Source organism: Ursus arctos, unplaced genomic scaffold, assembly GCF_023065955.2.
Source record: "Ursus arctos isolate Adak ecotype North America unplaced genomic scaffold, UrsArc2.0 scaffold_3, whole genome shotgun sequence".
Classification (NCBI taxonomy): domain Eukaryota; kingdom Metazoa; phylum Chordata; class Mammalia; order Carnivora; family Ursidae; genus Ursus; species Ursus arctos.
In genome coordinates, this window is record NW_026622985.1 from 96790364 (window position 1) to 96814099 (window position 23736).

Below are 23736 nucleotides of genomic sequence, written 5' to 3' on the forward strand. Positions count from 1 at the left end.
TACAAGACATAAGGGGCCATGTGTCCCTAAGGCCCAGCCCATCCTTTCAGAGGGGCCTTCCCGGTAAGCCCCAAGGCTGAGATCAGCCGGAGAGGCAGACTCATGAACCCTGGGTCAGGCTCTTGGCTGCAGAGCAGACCACATGGCCTGGCAGCCCCGAGCTGCTGAGTCAGGGAGAGGCACAGCCAGGAGGGAGCGGCCTCGCGGCAGACCCCCTGGGACCTTCCCCCACCCCCCAGCACTTCTCGCCCCTTCACCCTAACTGGTCCAGGGCTCCGGGCCTGAGGAAGCGCCTGGGCCCTACCCCGGCTCCACCAGAAGCTTGCTCTGGGACCAGGGGCTGTCCTTCCCCATTCAGGGCATGGGCTTTTCATGAGTAAAGGGAAAGCGTTCGACTCTGTAACCTTTAGATCCCTTCCAGCTCTTGTGTTCCCCAGTGGGTGCCTCACAGTGCCCCTGCCGCCCTTCCTGGTCCCCCCAGCTCCCTGCCCTGAGTTCTGGCAGCCTCCCGCCTGGGGCCTGGGTGCCCCACCGGCTGCCCTGGGTCAGAAAGGGGCAGGGAAATCACGCAGGCCAGCTCAGCTCTCCATGTCTCTGATTTTTATTCCCGGGGGTCTGAGCCCCGGGGGGCCGGAAGCGGCTGCCCCTATCCCCAGGCATGGCCGGGGTCCTGGCGGGCTAGAAGTAGTTGACCACTCTGCGGAGCGACTGGATGCGCGCGTTGTGGGCCTCCCAGTCGGAGCAGCTGCGGAAGTCCCCCCGCTCCACCAGGTACATGCGGCCACGGTAGTTGGGCTCCTCGTACAGGACCCACCTGGGGTCAGAGGGAGGCCAGGTGACCGGGGGCTGCTGAGTACAGGCGCCCTCCCTTCCCGGCAGGGGGAGAAGACCTCCCACCAGCCCGCCACCCCTCCTGGCCCTGCTGGGGTCTGGAGCCTGAGCTGAGGGGTAGAGGTGTGGGGGGACTGCGGCCTGACAGCTGCCCCTCACTTGTCACGCCCGCCTTTTCTCAGGCTGGCCTCTCTCCACTTCAGATGCTCCCTTCCCCCTCACCACAGATAGAAAACAGCTTTTTCATCGTGGGAAGCAAAGCGGGGCTACACACCCAGATCTGGTTGCTGGGGGCCTTCCGGGCCCAGGCCATGGGGTGCTCTGACTCTGTCTTTGCAGTGAGCTCCTGCTGTGGCCCTAACCGTTCTTGCCCTCTTACCCCAAAGCACTCTGCAGTTGAGGGAACTCTCCCCCCGAGACACAGACTCAGAACCCATGAGCTCGTCGAGCCCGAGGCCACACAGCCCACTGAGTGGCCTGCTTAGGGCAGCTCCCCCAGCGCTCCCCTCTCCTGTCACTGTGGGCTTGTCTCCCTCCTGACGCCACATCTGGTGCCCTGTGCAGTCTGCACAAGGGTCAGGGGTCAGGAATGACGACAGAAGCCCAGCATGTGAGCTGCAGGGGAGCTCAGGGCCGACCTGGTTTATCCCGGCTTTCCCACACCCCCAGCCTCCCTACGCCCTGACCACTGTGCCCAAACTGCCCCCTTCCCCTGCCCCCAACCTCCCCACGCCCATGGGCTGGGCCTCCTCAGTAAACCTCTGCTCCCGGGCTTCCTGCTGTGACTTTGGGGACAGACAGGGCATGAAGAGGAAGGAAGGAAGGGGCCTGGCCCATCCACAGGAGCTCAGGGACTGTGCCCTTGAGGGGCAGGAAGTAGGGACAGTGATGTGGCACATATCCCTCCAGATGACATGGGTCTGTGGGGACAGGTCAATCCTGAGCTGACTTGGGAGCCCACGCACAGCAACTCCTGGTCTCTGGGAGGTGGTAGGGAGCCATTTCTGGAAGCCCCCATCAGACCCCAGGAAAGGCCCTGAAGGAGGTCACATCCAGACCAGGTGATCCAGGCCATCACCTTCGGGAAGCTTCTCCTTGCCAAAGGCTTACTTTTTTTTCCCCCTTTGACTAAAGTCACAGAAGGCTAAGGGTGAGGGCTCTGTGGGGAGGAGAGCAGAGCCCTGTGTCTGAACGTGGGGTTGGCCACACGCAGCCTCGGAGTCTCCATCTCCTCTTGGGTAAATCGAGAATTACAGGAGACCCCGTGCCCCTGTGGTCGGAACTCTTCGCTCCTACCTTCCCACCGTTTTTCTCAAGAGGCCCCGGGGGTTGCCCAGGGCGGGTGTAGGGGTGGCAGCAAGGTCTCAGGACACCTTCCATGAAAAGGTGTGACTTCGCCTCCTGAGACACAATTTGGCCAGCAGTTTTCCAGGCAGACTGTTGTTCTGGAATTCAACCCCCCAGGCCCCCGGGTGCCACCAACTGAGGGCAAACAGGGAGTTTCTGAGAGGCAGAGAAAGGCAGACATGACAGAATGAATCCTGAGGGAACCAGAGTGACAGAGCTAGCAGGGAGGGGCAGGGGTGCCCTGGGCTCTGGGTCAGGCTGCCCCAGGGGGGAAGGTGGGGGGTCCAGTTCTTCCTCTGGCTCAGCCACTATTTTCATTCAGTCTCTCCTGTGACCACTGTCTGGAACCTCTTCGATGTTCCCTGATCCCAAACCTCAGACACACAGACAGCAACTGGATCCCTAAGCTGCCGTGACAGGAGCCATGTTCCCGGAACCCGAGCAGGGCTCTTCCGCAGACAGGATGGGGCTGAGGTCTCGGGAAGCTCCCTGCTCTAGACCAGAGACACAGACTTGAGGCCAAACACCTGGCTGCAGTCCCAGCTGCCCACTCACAAGCGGGCAAGGTCACTTTCTGAGCCTCAACTAGCTCCTCTGTAAAAGGAGGCAACGCCATCCGCTGGCTCGGTGCACGGGAGATGGGAGATGGCCACCATGAAGACATGGGGGCTGAGCACGACCGGTGTATAGGCTGCCCACGGCTGATGGAAGGAAACAAGTGTGCAGGGGCCATCAGAATCCAGGCTGGCCCGGGGTTCTGATGACTCTCTTGTGGAAGGGCGGACAAGCCCTCTATGCCTGGGCCAAACCTCCCACTGGCCACAGTCTGTCCACCAAAAGTGGGCCACCATGATGTCTATGCCCCTGGGAGGCCTGCATGCTGGGGGTTTGCCCGCTTGGCAGGAGAGGTCCAACTCAGGGGTCCACTTTGCTAGGTAAGTGAGCGGTGTGTAGGGTGGGCAGGGCTACCCTTCTCTGAGCAGGCTTCCCCTGGCTCGAGCAGACCAAAGGACAGTCCAGGAGATCGGTCTAATCACAGAGAACCATTAGTTTGCAAAGTACCTCCCTAGGTCTGCTCCCCCTGAGTGGAGCCTCTGCGGGCCCAAGTCTCCTCAGGACGGCCTTACTGAGCCATGCAGGAAGCCACTTCCTTGCTCGACTGGGGTAGAGGAGGCAGCTGAGGGAGGGAATGGGCCTCCAGGGCAGGGGCCAGGCTGCCCCCCTGCTGGGGTCTGACCCACCCTGCAGCCCGCCACACCTGGCTTGTGCAGGGCCTGGCTGCACTGTGGTCCCCGGCCTTGCGGCTTGCACTCACGCTCCGTCCCCGTAGACCTTGATGGCGTTGACGCAGTTCTTGGACCAGCCCTGACTCTGTAGGAAAGGGCAGTCTTCCTGGAACTCCAGACACTGGCCAGTGAAGTTGCAGCCCTCGAAGATTTCCAGGCGGAAGTTCTCCCCATGCTGCAGGCCCCGTGGGAGTGGAGGAAGGAAAGAAGGTACATGGCACTGAGTTTCCCTCCCCTACACAGAACTCAGTGTGCTAGGAACTCCTGGGGGGCCAGTGAGGGCCCGCCACTCCAGCACAAGCATCAACACGGCACTCCGCTTGTTCCGTCACCTTGAGATCTGGCTGGACGAAAGGGGTCTATCCCTTTAAAAAGCTTCCAAGCCCCTGAAGCAGTCCAAGCAATTCTTTCTTCAACTAAAGAATCCAAGGGTTAGAGAGGGCCAGACTGCCTGGGAGACAGTGCCGTGCTCTGACCAGCGCCTGGGCCACTGGGCTCCCCTCTGGCGCCTGGACTGGGGGACCCCTGCCCCAGCCACCCCGATGCATTCCTCTGCCCTTCATCCCCACCCTGGGGCCGCAGGCCAGGGGCAAGCCTTTACATGATAATATTTTACAAACTGTAATAGAACCTTTTATTAAAACACGAAGCCAAAAATCTAAAACAAATAACAGAGATCTCATTTGCTGAAATCCCTGCTGGCTCACTGGGATGACAGTACATAGCCCCTATAAGATTCCTTGCATTTCCAAAAGTCAGAGGAGGGCCAGCTCCCGGCTGGCTCTGGTGCGGCAGGGGCTGGGTCTGCATCACAGCTGGCCCTGAGGATAGCTCTTCAGGAGAACAGCATTCGAAAAATACCGAGGATAGTTTTCATATAAATAGCATTATGCAAGATCCAGAGCCAGCCACGTTAATCCCTTTTTCCAAATGTCTATGGCCTGGTGGAAATACTAAGAAAGCATTCTTACAATTTGAGATGCCAAAGTCCGGCTGGTTTTGTAACTGGTATAGAAAAGAGTCCCCCTCCCTCCCCCCACCCCCCACGCACAAGATTCCCTCCCTGGGGTTCATCAGATGTTCACTAGCACCACCTGGCCCCCACTTCCGGGGAAAGGTCCTCCTACAGAGACACACGGCTGAGACTCTGATGAGACTCTAGTGCGGGAATCGGCCATTTCCCACCTGACCATGTGGACCTCCCAGCAGCTCAGCTGGCACTCGTAACTTGGGAGAAGCCAAAGGAATGGGAATGCTCAGTCCTCAACAGCCCCCCCAAGGGCTACTAGACATGAACAGTCCTTCACCATGGGTAGTGACACCCCTCCTATGCTCTCCCTACACACACTAGGCCACACTGTGAGATGACAGCCACTTGTGTGACTCCAGGAGACCTGCCCCCAAATTCCCAAGGACTGGCTAGTGACTTAGGCCTCCTCCTTCAGTCATTCCATGGTCAGAGCATCAGCGTCTCTTGAAAAGCACTCCAAGATGACCTGAACGGGTGGATACCCTGGGCCCAAAGTCAGCCTGGCTTTAGCTAAATTCTCCCCCATCTGGTTGCAAATCCAAACTTCTAATATTTCCAACAGCATTTTAAGTGGAAGATGCAGCAAGACATTGGGATCAGACACTGGAGGTGGTTCCCTGATACGTGCGACTAAATGTAGGTCCAAAATCTGGCATGGGCTCTCGAGTTCGGTCCGTTGCCATCCCACCCACAGGGGAGTGGCGGGTCTGCATGGGGGCATCTCTCCATCTTAAACATCCCACAGCCTCATCAGATCTTAAAGTGGGGAGGGCCGTGCCCCCAGATTATCTGTCCCACGTCTGAGCAGCACTGACCCTCGGTCCCTCTGGCAGGAAGCCCCCAGCCGGAGGCCCACTCACCATTCCTATGGGGCGGCAGGAGCCCATGTGGTCATTGTGGCCATTCCAACGGAAGAAGTCGGGGTAGTCTCCGTGCTCCAGGATAAACTGCTGGCCCCGGAAGTCGGGATGATCGAAGCAGACCCAGGCGCCACTCTCCACGCGGATGGAGTTCACCCGGTTCATAAAACCTCGGTCCTGGAAGTTGTCACAGTCCCCGTAGACCTCCAGCTTCCTCCCGGTGAAGTGCTTGCCCTCATAGAGGATGATCTAGAAAGGCCAGGTTAGAGGGCCTGGGGTCAGGGGCTTCTCTCCTTACAGTGTTAGGAGCAGACACCTGGCATCCAACATCCTTGACTGAACCCCGATTGCCAGGTCCGCTGTACCCAGTAGGTGCTCAACACCGTTAGCTGGGTGAAAGAACACGTGGATAGTGGGTTGAGGTCAGACCCAGGGTCTGTCCCTCCCCACCTGGAAGGGGGCTCTTGGTTGAGCAGATAAATTTCAGAAGGCATACGGGGACAGGGATTCCCCCCTTGTCCCCAGGCCCATTTGAAAACAGGCCCTTTTCAAATTCCCACTGCATTTTTTAAACTCCGTTTTTGTTCATTGTTAAAGCATAACATCCCAGGAAGTGTTTTTGGGAGAAAGCATTTCACCCACAACCCCACCATCATAATCAAACATTGAATTTTCAGAAAGTCAGGCTCCTGAGACTGGGCCCCTTAATGGAAGAGACTGAATGCAACGGAGAAGTCAGGGCCTGGTGTGGGGATTACTGGCTTAAAAGGGGGCTTTTTTCAATGTAACTCATCCCTTTGTTTACTGGGCCACTCCTTTGGGTGACAGGCATGTGTCAGAGCTGGAACACTGCCAACTCAGCGGTCAGTTTAGACACAGTGTCCTACGGCAACGTAGCACCGACAGGTTCTCCTTGTCCCTTAACTACACAACACAAACTTATCGGCCCCAAAGTTCATTTTCTGCCGTGGAGCGTGAAATTGCAACCATGCAATAACTCTTTGGGTTTCTAGAATTGTGCTCCTAGAAGGGCCCTGGCAAAGTACAAATAATGTTGCCCCCGGGGCTGGTAATTGCTGTAATCACTTGCCCTGTCACCGATGACTACCCTTCTGGGTGCCCTGGGCAGAAGCTCTGAGAGCCAGGGTGTGACTTCCCAGCTCTCCCTGTCCCTCTGGGGGGCAGAGGAGGAGAGGGAGGGTGTGCAGGGGCATGACGGGCTCTTGGGGTTGTTTGTTACTGAAGCATAACCAAGCCTGTGCAGACTGAGTTATGTTCTTACCCACGAACCTTGACCGAAGCCACTGGAGACCAAAGGCTGCCAGATTAGCCAAGGGAGGGAGCAGAGAACGGGTGGGGGGATCCGAATTTGCCACCTTCCTGCACAAGACAAGTCTGGCCGATGGTCCTGAGAGATTCAGGGGGAACCGGTCGCCCACCGGATTCCAAGATCCCTCAAACCGCCCCCAGAGCCAGTGCTGGAGGCGGTGGGAGACGGGGACCTTCCCACCGCCCACGCCGCACAGGCCCTCCGCCAGGGCCAGGCCGCCCAGTTCGGGTAGGAAATTCTGCCAGTTTTGCTCAGTTTGTCAGATGCTTAGGGCCCCTCAAGTAACAGTTCGTCCCTGCCTCCCGAGGACGAGGAGCAGCGGAAGGCGGCGGGTGCCGGGCCGCGCGCCGCGGCGTCCGTTACCGTCGGGCCGGGAGGGGCCCCACTCACCTTTCCCGAGCGCTGCGCCATGGTGTGCCCGCCCCGCCGGCGGCCGGCCCCTATATAGCCGGCGGCCGCCCTGCTGGCTCAGCGCCGCGCCGGACAAAAGATTTGCTGCCCGGCGCGTTAGTGCTGGTCCGGCGCCCTAACCCGCAAGGGGCCGCCCCGCCCCGTCGGTAGGACCGAACCCCCGGCGCCGCGAGCCCGGCCGCGCGCTCCGCCCCCTGCCCGGGGTCGGTCGGGGGCCTGCGGGGTCACGGCGGCCCCGCGAGCTCCAGCCAGCCCCACCGCCTCCTGGGCCTCCGACCCCCGCCCGCCGTCCCTGCTGAGTCAGGGGCACACACACGTGCGCGCACACACGCACACGCCGGGCCCCACCGCCTCCCTCGACCTTGCGGTTCTGCAGCAGTGCCGCCCCTCCTCCTTCCCTCCTTGGGCACCGAACCTTCCCGGACCTCCCGCCCCTCCCTTTCTCACCTGGTTCCCCGCGCTCAAGCAGTGACTGAGGTTTTCCTCTGAACCAAGCATGGAACCCAGCTCCTGGGGGCAAAGAAGACAGCCCTTGATTGCCGCCCCCCCCCCCCCCCCGCCTGCTGCTCTGCTCTTAGCTCCCAACCCCACTTTCCACTTTCCACTCCAACGACACGCAGTTGCTGGTGGCCCACTCCCCTCCCCCCATCTCTGTGCCAGGTTGTCCTCCCCTTCCTTTTCCCCGCCTGCGTTCTTGCTCTCTGAATGCTGTCCCCCACCCCCAATCATTGCTCATCCTTGATCCCTTTCCGTGCTACCTGCCCTGCCCCCGCAGCCCTCGCTGGTGGTCCACAGTGCTCTGCACCTGGACCACCCTGGACGACAGGGAGGGGTTTACAGAAACATGCAACCCCATTGCAGCGTGAGACTCTCAGGGCACAGAAGTTCTTGGCACTCAACAAGGGCTCAAAGATTGTTTGTGAAGGGAGCAGAGTCAACACTGAACCCACAAGATGTGCAGCCCCCAGATTAGGCTGGGGGGATAAGATGTGTATACATCAAACAGTGACTCTGGTGGGCGGTCAGCTGGGGCTGGGGGCCGGCTCTGAGATCAAAGGAGAGAGAGCTCACCTGCACAGGGGTGACCCCAGGGGGCTTCAGGGAGGGCAGAGGCAGTGGGTCTTGGGGGATGAGGAGGGGGTGCTGTGGAGAACAGTCTGAATCGTCTCTCCACTTTCAGGAAAGAATTTTGAGCACCATTTCACAGATGAGATGCTTCAGGCTCAGAAGAGGTCATGCAGTTCTTGGGGTACAGGCGTGACCTTGTCCCTGTTCTGAGAGGCTGTCCAAGGATAGGCCTCTAGGCGGGCCTGGCCCAGCTGTTGCCCCCACAGGCATCCACACTGGCCAAACCACACATTCCGTTTGCCTCCCGACACGGGCCCTGTTGGGGAAATAGAATTAAAACCAAAATCTCCCCAAAAGCCTGTCCATAAAGGTAGAAGAGGAAGAAAACCGTTGTATTATTGAATAAATAAGCATTCAGCCCGAATGTGATGTGCATCACAGGCCATGTGCTAAAGAGAGTTCAAAGACGAGGAAATCTCAGCCTTTTTATCTGGACAGGCAGCTGCAACTCACTACACGTGTGTTCTTAAGAGAAATTGCTAATTTTCTTGTATTTTTGCGCTGCGAGATAGGTTTTATGATTCAAAGTAAGGTGACAGCTGGGGCTAAGCCAGCCCTCTCCTCCCAGGAAACTGGGAGGTGGGGCGATATTTCCTTTGATGATTCCGTTTTGAAGAGGTGGCTCCGAGCTCCAGGAGGAAACATTCCTGAGTTTGCAGACTGGCAAGCAGCTTGTTTAGCCATTAAAAGATGTGCATGCATGTAAGAGGAACCAAGGAAGGGGGGCCGGGGTGGCTCAGTCAAACTTCTGCCTTTGGCTCGGGTCATAATCCCGGAGTCCTGGAGTCCAGCCCCAATTTGGGCTCCCTGCTCGGCAGGGAATCTGCTCTTCCCTCTCCTGCTCCCCCTGCTTGTGCTCTCTGTCAAATAAATAAATAAAATCTTCTTTTAAAAAAGGGGGGGTAGCGCCTGGGTGGCTTAGCTGGTTAAGTGTCTGCCTTCTGCTCAGGTCATGATCCCGGGGGTCCTGGGATGGAGCCCCACATGGGGCTCCATGCTCTTTGGGAAGTCCGCTTCTCCCTCTCCCTCTGCCCTTCTTCCTGCTTGTGCGTGCTCTCTCTCTAATAAATAAATAAAATCTTAAAAAGAAGAAGAAGAAGAAGAAGAAGAAGAAGAAGAAGGAAAGAACCAAGAAAGAAATTCTAGAAGAAAAAGGAGGAACGGGAAGTCTCTTCCCTTATTTTCAACTGGGAAAATTAAGCCTCTTATTTTTTTAAATATAAACTTTATTTTTGAGAGCAATTTTAGGTTCATAGCAAGATTGAGCTCCAAGCACAGAGAGTTCCCATATACCCCCTGCCTGCCCCAGCCTCCCCACCATCAGCAGCCCCACGAGGCTGGTATATTTGTTACAACTAGGAGTAAACACTGACACATCGTTATCCCTTGAAGTCCATAGTGTAATTTGTATCTGCCCTTAAAGCACCAGGGCCAGAGCCCACAGACAATGCACCCAGGTGACATGGGGAGATTGAAAACACAAGCAGCAATTTCAGGTGTTTTCTGTTGAGTACACACCAAAAAAATGACAAGGCACAGCCTCACTAAAAGAATTGGTAAAAATGAACAGGTGGATCAGATTCTTCAACTTTGACCTCCATTCCTCTGGCCCCGCGCCATGCGCCATGTCTCCGTTCGGCCAGGATTTTCCTTATAAGGAGGTCAGGTCTGCATGGTTCATGTGACGTATTTGTGCCCAAGAAGAATCCCTGCCCCAAACAGCTATCGACACGTGCAAGCGGTGGGCTGGCAGAACCTGGGCCTTGAGCGAGTCATCTTCAGTAGTCTGCTGTTAAAAGGAACCTTGAAATAGGCAAGATCTTAAGCCACATGTGACTGCTAGTTGGTGACAAAATGCTAGGGGAATGGCTCAGAATGGAACGATGACAGTGGAAGGAGCAGGGTTGAGGATGCTGGCTTGATTTTAAGAAAATCTCAACAACGTGCCACTTTGAAAGCTGCGAGCAGTTGCTCCATGTGGGAAAGTGGCAAATCATGAGCCATCCGTGCCCACCTGCCCGCTTCCATCCTCCCACCTTGGGTTTTTGTCGAATCTCTCCCCCTTTGGGGTAAGTTAGAGGAAAGAGAAGTCTAGAGAGCAATAGAAAGAATAATAACACACCCATTACCCAGCTTTGTGAAATCTAAACATTTTGCCATTTTTATGTCAGGTTGACTTTTTTTTTCTTTAAAGAAAGAAGTCATCAGGGGCCCCTGGGTGGCGCAGTCGGGTAAGCGTCCGAGTCTTGGTTTAAGCTCAGGTCTTGATCTCAGGGTTGTGGGATTGCACTGGGCCCTGAGCTCAGGGAGGAGTCCGCTAAAGTTTCTCTCTCCCTCTCCCTCTGCCCCTCCCCGTTCCCTCTCTCCCTAAAATAAATAAATAAATCTAAAAAAAAAAAATCATCAAAAGCCTTCCTTCTCCAGAAATACCCACTATCCTGATTTTTGTGTTTATTATTTCTTTGAACGTTTTCATACCTTTACTATTTGTGTACCTGGAAATAATATACAGTTTACAGGGGGCTAACATTGTACAGTATTCTTCTGCAATTTTTAAAAAAGATTTTATTTATTTATTTGACAGAGTGAGAGAGCACAAGCAGGGGGGGGGGCAGTAGAAGGAGAGGGAGAAGCAGGCTCCTCACTGAGCAGGGAGCCCTATGCGGGGCTCGATCCCAGGAACCTGTGATCATGGCCCAAGCCAAAGGCAGACGCTTCACCATCTGAGCCATCCAGGCACCCCCTTCTGCAATTTGTTATCTTTTTTGTGACCCCAGTTTCTGAAACAGTGAACGAACAACTCTTGGTAAGTTCCTCAGAAAACTAAGTAAAATCTTCCCTCTATTTATGTAGTACATTGCACGCTAGGAAAATTCAGTGTCTATTAAAAACAAGCAAAGAATACAATGTGTTTGGGGTGAAATTGTGGGACTGCTCCTCATGGCTTGTTGCCAGATATCAAGTATCCTGGGGCCCTACCCACTAAAGGCCTGCCCTTCCTCTATCATTCTGAAAATGGGAACACCCTCCGATGTCCAAATGCCCCCAGGGGCCAATCCCACCATGTTTGGAGGCCATACCTCTGTGAAACTGCTGGATGAAGCCTGAGCTCGCCCAGCCCCCACGGGATGCGTGAGTGAACGACAGCAAGCACCCCAACAGTGCCGTGTTAGCCATCGGGATGCTCGCCTGGGCCTGGGTTAGTGCGTGCCCAGGAAGTGCACTGGGCAGCTTGGGGACAGTCTCGCTCCTCTGGACACACTGGCCTCTGGTGGACAGGGAGGGAGGGAGCTCCTTTAGCCAGACTCTGCGCCCTTCTAAGGGGAGTGTGTGTCTGTGGACCAGAGGGGCCCTGAGCCTCCTTGGGAGAAGGAGTGAAATCTTCCTGGGTTTGCTCAGTGCCAAGCCCCACCGCCTGGGGTTCCGGCTGGGCCCTGTTTCACTTCTGCTTCTAGGAGACAGAACACATCTCCCTCCCAGAAGAGGAGCCAGAGGTCTCCAGTGCAGGGGGTGAGTATCGGATTAGGATAGGGTAGGAGTGCCAAAGCTGAACGTTTGGCTTCTAGCAGACATCCCCTTGGCCCCATCTCCCACCCCAGAATAAGCACGCTTAGCGAGAGGCAACGAAGCCTGACCCTTAGTGGTGGTTATAATAACTACACCCCCAACTGCTGGGGGCGGGGCAGCGGTGTGTGTGTGTGGGGCTTGGGATTACAGTACATTCAACTGCAGGGACAGTGATCTCACAGGGTTTATACAGCCAGGGACCAACACAACACACGTCATGCCATTGAATTCCCTCGGCAATCTTCAGAGGCAGGTGTTATCACCCCCACTTTGTAGATACGGAAAGTGAGGCACCGGGTGAGTAACTGGCCTCAGGCCACAGAGCTGGTGAGCAGTGGAGCTCCGACTTGAATGCAGAATCCATGCCTTTACCCCCAAAGAGATTACGGTTCGTACATTCTTCTAGCATGTTGCTGTTTCACAGTCTTCCCAGCTTGTCTGTTCCTGTCATGTTTCAGACCTTCCTCCTCCAGCTCCCCCTTCACCCGAGTCTTCAGCATTTCCTCGTCTAATGACTCAAAGGCTGAAAATATGCCCACTTCGAGAAAGCCATCCAAGCAACAAATAGAGAGCAAATAAGGAATTATGAAAACACATTTAAGTGACATGAATGGAAGGCTGATAATTCCAACATATACCAAGGGACATTCCAGAAAAGAGCCATCAAGAGCAGCAGAGGGGCGCCTGGGCGGCCCAGTGGATTAAGCGTCTTTCAGCTCAGGTCATGATCCCAGGGTTCTGGGATTGAGCCCCATGTTGGGCTCCCTGCCCAGTGGGGAGCCTGCTTCTCCCTATCCCTCTGCCTCTGCCCCTCCCCAAGCTCGTTCTCTCTCACACGCTCTCTCTCTCTCTCTCAAATAAATAAAATCTTTAAACTGGTTTCAGCTCAGGTCAAGATCTCAGAGTGATGTGATCGAGCTCCGCGTCTGGCTCCCCGCTCGGCTTGGAGTCTGCTTGGGATTCTCTCTCTCCCTCTGCCCCTTCCCCCTCCCCCCAACAAACAAATAAATAAATCTTTAGAAAACAAAAGAGCCGCAGCGAAGCCCTATTTGAGGAGGTAGTGGCTCAGAACTTTCCAGCACTGAGGCGACCCTGAACTCTGACTGAAAGTGCACTCTGAATACTGAGTACTGAGCAAGACACATAAAACTAGCCATCTAGACACAGGGTGGTGGAGCTGGTCCAGAACGGCACGGTTAGAGGCAGATCTCTGAACATACCGGACAGAAGAGCTGCGTCATCCTCCCCGGGGCCCAGAGCAGGGCCCTCAGGCGTCCTGAGAGTCCACGAGCCCCAGCCTGCAGTGACGCAGGGAGGATTGCCCCACCGAGCCACGCCGCTCTTGGATTGGCTCCTGGCCCTGAGCCTCAGTCCCCTAACCTGGGAAAGGGGCAAATAAAATCCCGCCTCCACAGAACTACAAGTCAGAGTGAGCCGGGAGGGGGGGGCGGGGGCTGGCAGCGATTTGTTTCTTCTCTTTTCTTTTCTTCTTTTCTTTTGATATTTAATATATTCTCATTGTTTATTAATCCCCACTTGTGACAAGCCTACATCCTGCTACAGTGCTGTAGTTACTCCATTTTACAGATGAGCAAGTTAAGTCCCAGGCCCAGAACTAGGCAAACTTTTTTTTTAGGGCCCCTGTCTATATAGAATTTGAGTCACCTGAAATCAGCACCACGGCACCAAGCTTGGGTGGCCCAGGCATGGGTCAGCGGCGGTTCGAATCTCCTCAGCGCTTGTGGTTCCTCACTCATGCCTGCTCGCTCGCTCGCTCTCCTGCATCACAACTGTGGTAGCACGTGGCCTGACTCGTCTCCACCTCCTGGCCTCCCAGGGCCAGTGGACTCACTCCTTCAGTATTTCCAACCCAACTCCTGAAAAAGGGACCCAATCCGGTTTGCGTGGGGCCAAGTGGGGTCCCAGCTCACTCCAGCAGGTCACAGGGCACAAACATGGCTGTGGGCTGGGGGAGGGGTGCTGGGGGTGCGAAGGGCAATGGGGGGCAGAGGCCTGCGTCCTGGCTTCAGGCCTGTCTCCTTTCATCTGGTGTGAGTCTTGATGGTGGCTGAGAACTGGGGAGGCTGAGCCGTTCGTTGGGGGCAGAGGCAGAACAGGAGGGAGGGGGCAAGTGATGTGGGCACAGTCGGCTAATACCAGTGGGGTCACGATTTCCATAGCAGCGACACAGACAGCATGAGAGGTTTGTGGAATTCACATTGGGAAAGGGGTTTTGCTTTTGGAGCAAAACTATCTGCAGCAGGGGGAGCTGACCACTGACGCTAGGTCTTCCTGTTCAAATCCAGCAGGGTCCAGCCGAGGGCGGACGGTGGATATCGGGCTGGACACCTCTCTGAAACAACGGGGTGTGTGACCCCACCAGCCAGACACTGAAGGTGCCCTCAGAGAGGGTAACACTCGAGCTTTTGGTGGCAGGATGAGGCCTTGAGCTCTGGGGTGGCCAGTGGGGCCGGGAAGCCTGAAGGACACAGCCCCACAGCCCCACTCAAAGCTTCGGTTTGGGGAAACAGCGAAAGGGACTCCCTACATTGGGCCTCAAATCCCACGGAGCTCCTCCTTCGGGAGTGGTGGAATGTGCGTGCTGGGCTTGGGGGCCAGGACACCCGGGTGACCAGGGGCACATCACGCAGAGCCCTGGGCTGAGCGGCACTCAGTGGTGTCAGGCTCCCCTCCCTTTCCTCGGCAGCCCTGCTCTCAGATCTCCCTCCACCCTGAACCCAGAAAACCCGAGAAGGGAACTCGGAAAATGAGGGGAGAAAACATGGAAAGCCTCTCCTGTCATTGGCACTGGGACTGCGAGCACGTCGCAGCCAGCGGCCGGGCCTCAGGACCCCATGCACCGCAGGAGCCGCAGAGGGTCAGCAATGCGGAGGAAGACATCAGCAGAGATTTGTGCCTTCCTCAGACTCTAGGGGGCGACAGTGCAAACCTGGCCGTTGGACCTCGGGCTCCCGCCGCAGCTCTCAACCGTGTAGGCAGCTACCAGGTGGGGGCAGGGCACCTGACCCACTGACACAGCACTTAAAATCCGGGTGTAATTTGGGGTTCAATCACATTGGCAAGTGGCTGCACCTGCTACCCATTAAAGAAAAATTGTGGGGGGGAAAACCGCCTCAACACTGAAAAAGAATTTTTTTTGATAAAAATTGGGAAATTTAAATTCTTGCAGAACATCTTAATCCAGCTCAAGAAACATGCATAATTGGGAACAACCCATTTGGTTCAAATGCTTCTTCATTTTGAAGATGGGAAAACAGAGGTGAATCCAGGAATGTGGACTATCCCCCTGGTGGCAAAGCACGGGTGAGAATGTGGGTCCCTGTCCTTGAGGGATCTTTAGTCTAGGGGCTGCACCCTCCTGAGGGGGAGTATAACTGAGCCAGTGTGGCCTCCGGTCCAACAGCATCAGTGTCACTTCGCACTTGTTAGAGCTCTACCCAGACGGACGGCACCTGACTGTGCACTGAGCCTCCCCCCGCGCCCCCGCCTGGGTGGCCCAGTTGGACGGCTGTTCCCACATTCATACGTGTGTATACACATTATGCATTCGTGTGTACGGGAATCATCTGGGGATCACGGTCAACCCTGAGAAAATGGGTTCTAGGCTTGGGTCTCAGGAATTTGCTAGGTGACCCACGTCAGGAGCGATATGTCCCCCTCGAATCTTATCAAACCAAATCACATGTTGAAAGCTGATCCAAAAGGTACCGGTATTGGGAGGTGCTCAGCTCATGAGGGCGGAGCTGTGATGAATGGGACCAGAGTGCCCTTAGGAAAGAGCTCCCTTGCTCTTCCACCAGGAGAGGACGCAGCAAGACGGCTGTCTACAGACCAGGAAGCGCCTCTCACCAGACACCAAAATCTGCGCGCGCCTTCGGACGTCCAGCCTTCAGACGATGAGAAATACTACCTTGCTCCAATCCCGCTAGGCTGTGGTGTTCTGTCATCGTGGCCCCAATGGACTAGATGGCAGGTCACAACTCCGACCTTCAGTTTCCTCCTTTGTCAACAGGAGTGATCTGGCCACGTGTCATTTGGGATGGCCAACTTGCTAGGGTTTGCCTGAAGCCCCACGTGCACCAGTTTCCTCGGGCAGCCCCGGCAGAGTGCCACAGTCTGGGGGGGTGGTGGTGCTTAAAACACAGATATTTGTCCTCTCCCAGTCCTGGAGGCCAGAAGTCCGAAACCCAGATGTGGACAGCCTTGGTTCCTTTTTGGAGGCTCCGAGGGAGAGTCTGTTCCATGCTTCTGTTCCGGTTGCCTCTGCTCCCCTCCGTTCTCGACCTCTGTCACTGCATGTCCTTCTTCCCTGTGAGATCTGGCTCTCTGGGTCCAAATTTCTTCTTAGAAGGACATTAGCCGCTGGATTGGGACCCACCTTAGTCTGGTATGACCTCACTTAACTTGATGACATCTGCAAAGACCTTATTTCCAAGTAAGGCCACGTGCACAGGTACCTGGGATTAGGACTTCAATATAGCTTAGGACACAGCCGCTAGTCCCCGGCAGAGTGGGCGTTCGGTCACCCCCGCCCTCCACTCTGCGATTCTGCAGGCACAGGACTCCTGCCTGTGTCCCCCTTTATGTAGGTATCATGGCTTAAGTCAGCGGCTCTCAAAACGTGGTTCCTGAACCAGCAGCCGCAGCGGCAGCCCTGGGTACTCGATAGATATGAGGATGTCTCGGGCTCCAGCGTGGACCCCCAGAATCAACAGCCCCGGGTGAGGCCCTCCCTGTTTTAGCCAGCCCTTCAGGTGACTCCTAGGCAGGCCCACGTTTGAGAGCCGCCCGCCCCAGGTTCGCCAGGGAGCACTTCCCGACCAGTTCACAGCCTCACGTAATGGCCCAGTTACAGGCACAGAAAAGGTTGTGCCTCGGAACGGCTCCGGTTATGGGATCCTAAAAATCCCCACGTCACAGTTGAGGAATGTAACCTTTCCAGCTGCTCCAGCTGTCCACGCCAGGCCCTCGGCGTCAGCCTTTTAGGGTAAAGTTCAGGACAGCGCAACCTCGCAGGCGTGCCACATACAAAAGCCAGGGATTACGGTGTGGATTTACTTGGCTTCTCTGCTAATCTAGCGATGGGGGCTGGAAGAGGGCATAAACGGGTAAACCCAAACCCTAGGAGGCCAGCGAGGCCTGCAGGACGCGCTCCCTGTGGGAGCAGGCAGCCGAGCGGGTCGTTCTGTTTTTGTGCTCTATCGAGAGGCACAGCTCCGCCCGGGCCCTTCTTGGGCAGCAGGAGGAACTGGGTGAAAGGTCCTGATTGCTGAGGCTGTAATAATTCCAGAATCTTTTGCTATTTCCTGAGAAACTTCATGCCTTAGAGATCTAAGCCAAGGCCGCTTCCTGGGCGGTAACAGAATGTGGGAGCCGAGGGGCCTTTGAAGCCCGTGTCCCGCGCACGCAGTCTTCTCCTTGGAGGGTGAACTGAGGTCCCTACTTGGCATCTGAGGGAGCAAGCCGTCTGTCCGCAGACCAGGGCACTCTTCACGGCACCGTGACAGGGTCTGCTGGAGGCTGAGCTCCATGGGTCCAGACAGGGGCCTCCGGCGGCAGACCTGCATTTCCTTGACGAGCACGGCTGCAGACCGACGTGTTCTTGACCCCCTGGGCCGGACTGGAATGAACTATTTTTTTTCAGATTTGGGAAACTTGCGTGTTGAGATCGCTGGTGATTCTCCATCGTGTCTTTCTGGGTGTGCAGGCCTCCGGGAACCCCGGAGTCACCCACAACACCCAGTGCTGTTGGCCCCACGTGGCAGAAGCTTGCGGAGCTCAGAAACAGCGGGCCCCGGGTGGCAGGTGAAGGCCTCGAGCGGGTACAGGGGGCGGCTCGCGGTCCTCAGGACTGTGACGCTGCATTCATTAGGGCTTGGGGACAGCCAAGGTTTTCCTACTTGTGGCATGATGACAGTCCCTGGCAAAGGGAAGTTTTGTGGATAAAGGAAATCAAGACCAGAGAGTGTGAGGGAGTTGCTCGAGGACACACATTAGCTGCAGACGTGGGACCAGAACTGCTTTGTTCTGAGTCTTCGTCCGAGGCTCCATTTATGCGGGGTTCCCGGTGGGTACTGGGGTGCAGTGTAAACTAATGGACTAATTGTTGGGAGCTATCTCTGGGCCTCAGGTCCCGCCGCTGGAAGCAGGGATGCTAAGTCCACTCTCGGCTTTCCAGTTAACTCCAAGCAGACGGCCCGCCACACTAGGAAGTCATCGAAGGGACAGAAAGAGCATCAGGATGGGTAACGCAGAAGTTCTGCTCAATGTAAAGTTTTGCCCTCTTGGGGGAGGGGGAGGAGATTGCGAATGGTTCTGGAATCTCCTGAGGAATGCTCTGGAAGTCATCCTGGTTTCCCACTGGTACAGCCTTCACAGCAGCCCCTATTAACATGCACTGCAGTCTGGGTCCACTGGGGTCACCACGGCAGCCGGACGCCTCGGGCAGGCGCGCGCTCCGGAAACGCGGCCGGCAGGGCTGAGGCAGCTTGGGCCGGGGGCTCTGCTCAGGCCGGCCGCGGCCCACAGGAGCCAGAGGCTTTCCTGGAGTCCAGGCCTCTCCAAGAACTGTTCAGCTGTGCTTCCGTTTCCATGATAACCGAAAAGGCAGCGGCGTATTTGGGTCATCTGAATGACTTCCTGGTGACCAAGCACGGTGGCCGTCTGAGTCCCAGGCTGCCTGCGCTGACCTGGCAGATGGCCCCGTCCTTCCTCGTTATGACCCCGTGAGGGGTGCGCTCAGGAGTGAGTAAGGCTGTCCCAGCGCCCTGCATGGATGGTGGGGAATTTCAACACCGCAACGGACGTGGGCCAAATTCAAAGGAAAGCAGTCTAGAATGTAGCCCCACAGAAGGGCTCATCCACCCACCCGTTCCACTGTGCAGGCCCTGCAGGGACGTCACTGGGAACACTGCCGTAAGGACCTCGGAGAACCCAGGGAGAACACTGGTAAAAACTGTCCCCCCAGATCAGAACTCTGAACATTAATTAAAGGCTTGCAACAACCGGGGGGTGTTTATTTAAGAAAAGCAATTAGGGGCGCCTGGGTGGCACAGCGGTTAAGCGTTTGCCTTCGGCTCGGGGCGTGATCCCGGCGTTATGGGATCGAGCCCCACATCAGGCTCCTCCACTATGAGCCTGCTTCTTCCTCTCCCACTCCCCCTGCTTGTGTTCCCTTTCTCGCTGGCTGTCTCTATCTCTGTCAAATAAATAAATAAAATCTTTAAAAAAAAAAAAAAAGAAAAGCAATTAGCTCTCAGCACAAATGAGCCTTAGGGCATTGTCATTTCCCCTCCTGCCAGGCCCCGACCCCAACTCCGAGGTGCCCTGCAAAACAGCAGCCGCAATGGGGAAAAACCAGCACGATGGCAGCCCCAGAAAGATCAAGAGGGGGCTGGAGCTCTTGCAAAGCCCCGCATTCAGAAAACTCCTCAGTTGTCACAACCAGCAGTTCCCTAGAAAACCCCCCTGCAAAACTTGGCTTTATTTGACCTGACCGCTGTTTCCCAGAGTATCTGTCAAAAACAATCGGCAGCCATTTATTTGACATTGGGACAAACAGCAAACAGTCTTAAAAAAAAGAAAAGAAAAGAAAATGTTGGAAAAGGTGTCCAAGGGGGCTCTGAAAAGACAGCAGGCTCCTGGGGGTGCAGATCAGCACACGCGCGGGCCGCACCTGCTCCTGGAGAAACCTCAACCAGAAGGGGCGGGAAAGGGCCGAAGGAGAAACGCGCTGCCCCCAGAACTCTACATCCCACAAGGCCTTCCTGGAAAGAGGAAGAGCAACACAATCCGCAGAGAATTCACGCCTGGCAGGCCTCGAAAGAAATGCTGGAGGGAGTCTCGGCGGGAACCAAGGTCACTAGATGACTGCAGAGCACCTGGAAATGTCGCTACACAGGTGAGTACACAAGACAGGATAAATGTGTTTTTTATAAGTTCTCCCATTTGATTTAAAAGATGACTTCATAAAGCAAAAACAAATCTGTTCATTTTACACAACATATAAAAATGCAATTTGTAGGACAATACCACAAATGGGGAGCATGAGCTATATACAGGAGCCAAGTTTTTGTACACTAGTGACACGGCGTTAATCCGTTATGAATTAAGATGTTCATTATAATGCCTAGGGCAACCACTAAGAAATTCACAAAAAAATACACGTTGTAACAGAGACGACAAAGTCAAGTGGCGCACTGGGCAATCTCTTTCGGCAGGCCCTGGCTCGAGGGCGCTGGGGAGTCAGGGGCCCGGGACGGGTCGATCACTGCCTCCACTGCGGGCGGAGCTAGTGTGCCAGCCGAGCATGCGGTGTGCACGGGATCCAGTGATGGATCGAGACAGGGGCTATACCTTGTGATAAAGTGTGAGGGCTCCGACACTCGCTAAGAGGAGCCCACGTGGTGGCCTGGGGGTGGGAAGTCTGGGGAAGGGCCTTCTGGGCCCCAGGAAGACAAGCACAGTCTTGAGGGAGAAGAGCTTTTTGTCTGGGAACCACCGAGGCCAGAGGGACCAGAGCACAGCCTCGGGGGCAGATGAGGTTGACATAAGCACCAGCTCTATCGTGCTAAGCTCCAAGCATTGGAATTTTGGATTTTGGCACGATTATTATTAGAGAATTTAAAGGAGTGACATAAAACAATTAGTTTCAGCAAGTGACTCGGTCCGCGGTGTGAAGGGTTTGGAGGGTGGGCTACCTACCACAGGAAGCAGGTATGCACTGGAGGTGGACTGCCTGGGAGGAGAAGAGGGAGGAGGGAGAGGATGGCCCCCCACTCTCTAGCTTTAGAATCTAGTGGACAATGGTGTCATTTCCTGAAACAGGGTCTTAGGGGAGGCCCAGGTTTCTAAGGAAAATCAAGTATTCAATATTGACATAACACATCGGAGAGGGCTTTGAAACATCTAAGACAAGAAAAGCCCAGAGAAGTCAGGGTGGGAGGTGTGAGCTTTGGAGCCTTCAGGAAATGTGGGAGTTAAAGCTGTGACTAGGGAAAACCAGGGAAGAGGGTGCAGGCAGAAGGGCCCGCTGAGGTCTGGCAGAGAAGCAAACAGCAAAGGAGACTCGGAGACTCATGCCCACAGTGTGCTGCAGGAGACCTGGAGAACGTGGTTTCATGGAAGCACGGAGAAGGCTTGCAGTCACTGGCCGTGTGGAATGCTGCTGAAAGGTCAAGAAAGAACCCAGGAGGACTCAGTGGGTGTGGTGACAAGGAGGTGATGAACAGTTTGGGCAAGAGCGCTGCGCCGTCAGGGACACGGCAGTCTAGAGAGGGTAAGTGGCTGGACAATCTAGTTTGAGCAAGATTCCATCACATTAATTTAAATTTGTAACGTGATTCTGTAATTTGTATTTATTGTGGGCTGCAAAAGCGTTTAATATTTTATTTATTTATTTGAGAGAGAGTGTGCAAGTTGGGGGAGGAGCAGAGTGGGTAAGAATCTTTAAGCAGACTCCGCGCTGAGCATAGAGCCCGACATAGGGCTCGATCTCATGACCCTGAGATCATGACCAAGCTGAAACCAAGAGTCAGACGCTTAACCAACTGAGTCACCCGGGGGCCCCTGCAAAATAGTTTTGAATAGATACCTCGTTTTATATTTGCATGTACTGTATTTCAATGAATCTGGGACATTTATGTACCACTAAGAAAAACATTATCTTTCTGAACGTGATGCTTTTTCATTGATCCTAAGACTCATTTTTGATTTCAGAAATGTTAAAACATTAAGAAAAAAAGGCCAAGAAGTGGCTGATGGAACACAGTATTAAATAACAAAAAAAACTGAAGTCAAATCTGGCAGTTGCCAGAATTTCTTCAGAAGCTCAGATATCACATTGGCAGAGAGGACACACAATGGATTTGGTCATTGGCATTAACCAATTGCTGACCCCTTTAAGATGGTTTTCTTGACTGTAAATAGGGCGGCACCTTCTTCACAGGGCAGCTGGGAAGCAAATCGTAACATCAGCAGAGCACAGGTGCTACCGACCACCTCCTACCGGCACCTCAAGGGAGTGAGCGCTCGTCACTGAAGCCTGGAGCCGCAGCACCACGTCTGGAACGCACGACACGCTCAGTCCATCCAGTAAGTCAACCAACTGCCTGTGGATGGGATCGACGCACAGGCAGCAGGACTGGCCCGGCCCTGGGGCATCTCCAAGGCTCAAGGCTGGAGGCAGGCTCTACAGGGTGCGGGTCTCCCTGCTGTGTTCACGACACGTAGCACAGTCTCACTGCATGTTAACTGATGTTTCAATAAAAACTTGGGAGGAAAAAAAAAAGAACAGTAACCGTCGGGAGTGAGTAGGTGAAGAAGCACCACGTAAAGGAACCCCGGGCCACCTCCAGACAGGGCCCGGTCCTCCGAGGATCACTTGGTGAGAGCTGGCTTCCAGCACGAACATGCTCAACGTTCCCATTTACACAGAAATTCCTTTCAGAAGTGGATCCGGATTTAACACAGTCCCACACATGGAGGACCCACGCAGAACACAAGGCCTAAGAATAAAGCCTGTTAATAAGTGACAATACTGTGTGGTCAAAAAAAAATTTTTTTTGAGTATTTGAAACACTACCTTTTATTAATAAAGTCAGTGATAACATCTGCTTCATGGTCAGAACTGGCTCTGTGCACCGTCACTGGGAAAGCGCCACTCAACTCAAGTGGGACTTACGAGTCGATGTGGCGGCCACCGTGCAAAGGAGAACCTCCTTGCTCCTCGCTGGTCCTTGTGGAGCAGGAGGGGTGCGGTCGGGGTCTGAAGGCGGTTCTCAAAGCTCCCCCCCCCCCTTACTGGCAACACTTCCCGCCCTTGAAACAACTCGGTGTTGTGGGATCTGAATCAGATCCTGTCTGCGGTGGACATCAAGCAAGGCCCAAGGAGAAACAGGAAGTGACTCTTAACTTCCCCTTGTCTTCAAGTGGCCTACAGGCAAGCAGCAGGGTAAGGAGAGGGCTCTGCTCGGTGCTCCCACAGCACGAAGCCGCCCACTCAAGGTGGGGGCTCTGAGGGTAGAGGGGAGGACAGTCACTACTGGCCACTAACTCCTTTCACAGACCCCTCAAGGCCACTCAGCTGGGGTCAAATGAGAGCCAGCCCAGTTCTGGCGCTCTTCCTAACTGTCCACGGCCCTGCTGTCTGGTGGGCCTGCCAGGCGCCAGGGCCCCCAAGCCCCTGAGGTCAGCAGGCTGGCCCTGTGGGCTCCACTCACCTCCACCCGCGGCCACATCCTCCCCCCCAGCAGGAGCCGTCCGCAAGGCAGGGCAAGATTTCCTCTGGAGGACCACGTTTTCTTCTTTAAAAGCCACACTTAGGCAGCTCGAGGGGTTAAGGTTTGCAGCTATTTTATTTACAAGTATACATTTAACACAATGAAATAAACACTGATATATCGAAGCCTAGTTAATAGTAGTGTAACAATATGTATCATTTTGATGATTACATTATTTTAAACAACAAACTACACTGAAAAATTAATGCCGATAAAATTCTTGGTCATAATATTATTAAGAAATACAATATATAAATTGAAAATATGATTGCTTAAAATTTGAAAATGGAAGTGAACTCATTTGGACAGAGTCAGAGTTTAACATAATCTGAAAGGGGGGTGGGGCAGGAAAAAGCTCTGACCCAGATGAAATCTTTCAGGTTAACAGAAGGAAAAAGCAGCTGAGTTTATCTGGAAGGATAATGGGCAGTCTGCTTCTTCGGGCAGGACTGACTCCCAGCGTCCTCCGGTTCTGGGCAGGATTACATCACCGAGCAGGAAGACTTTCCTTGTGAAGCGGCCCCATCAATTTTTTCTGCCTCCAAAATTATCCTTCTAAAAACATCAACAGCCGTCTGAAAATCAGAGAGAAAACTAGACCGCATTAGTTTTAAAGTGGAACCCTGACGAATACTTCTACTGCTGG

General features: G+C 54.8%; 2 protein-coding genes across 3 annotated transcripts in view; both read right to left on the reverse strand.

Annotated features, from left to right (window-relative positions):
- Positions 1-340: 340 nt before the first annotated feature.
- On the reverse strand, positions 341-7248 carry CRYGN (crystallin gamma N). The gene is made up of 4 exons (XM_057304270.1): positions 7075-7248; positions 5355-5603; positions 3494-3639; positions 341-814 (listed from the first exon to the last, which is right to left on the reverse strand). The coding sequence occupies exons 1-4, from the start codon at positions 7093-7095 to the stop codon at positions 679-681; spliced, it is 552 nt and encodes a 183-aa protein (XP_057160253.1). The 5' UTR covers positions 7096-7248; the 3' UTR covers positions 341-678.
- A 15898-nt stretch (positions 7249-23146) lies between these two features.
- The window catches only part of RHEB (Ras homolog, mTORC1 binding), a 41543-nt gene continuing 40953 nt past the window's right edge, over positions 23147-23736 (reverse strand). For both annotated transcript variants that reach the window (XM_026479185.4, XM_026479186.4), the window contains exon 8: positions 23147-23665. In XM_026479185.4, coding sequence (XP_026334970.1) covers positions 23573-23665 — 93 coding nt within the window. In that variant the 3' untranslated portion in view covers positions 23147-23572. The remainder of the gene's footprint in view (positions 23666-23736) is intronic.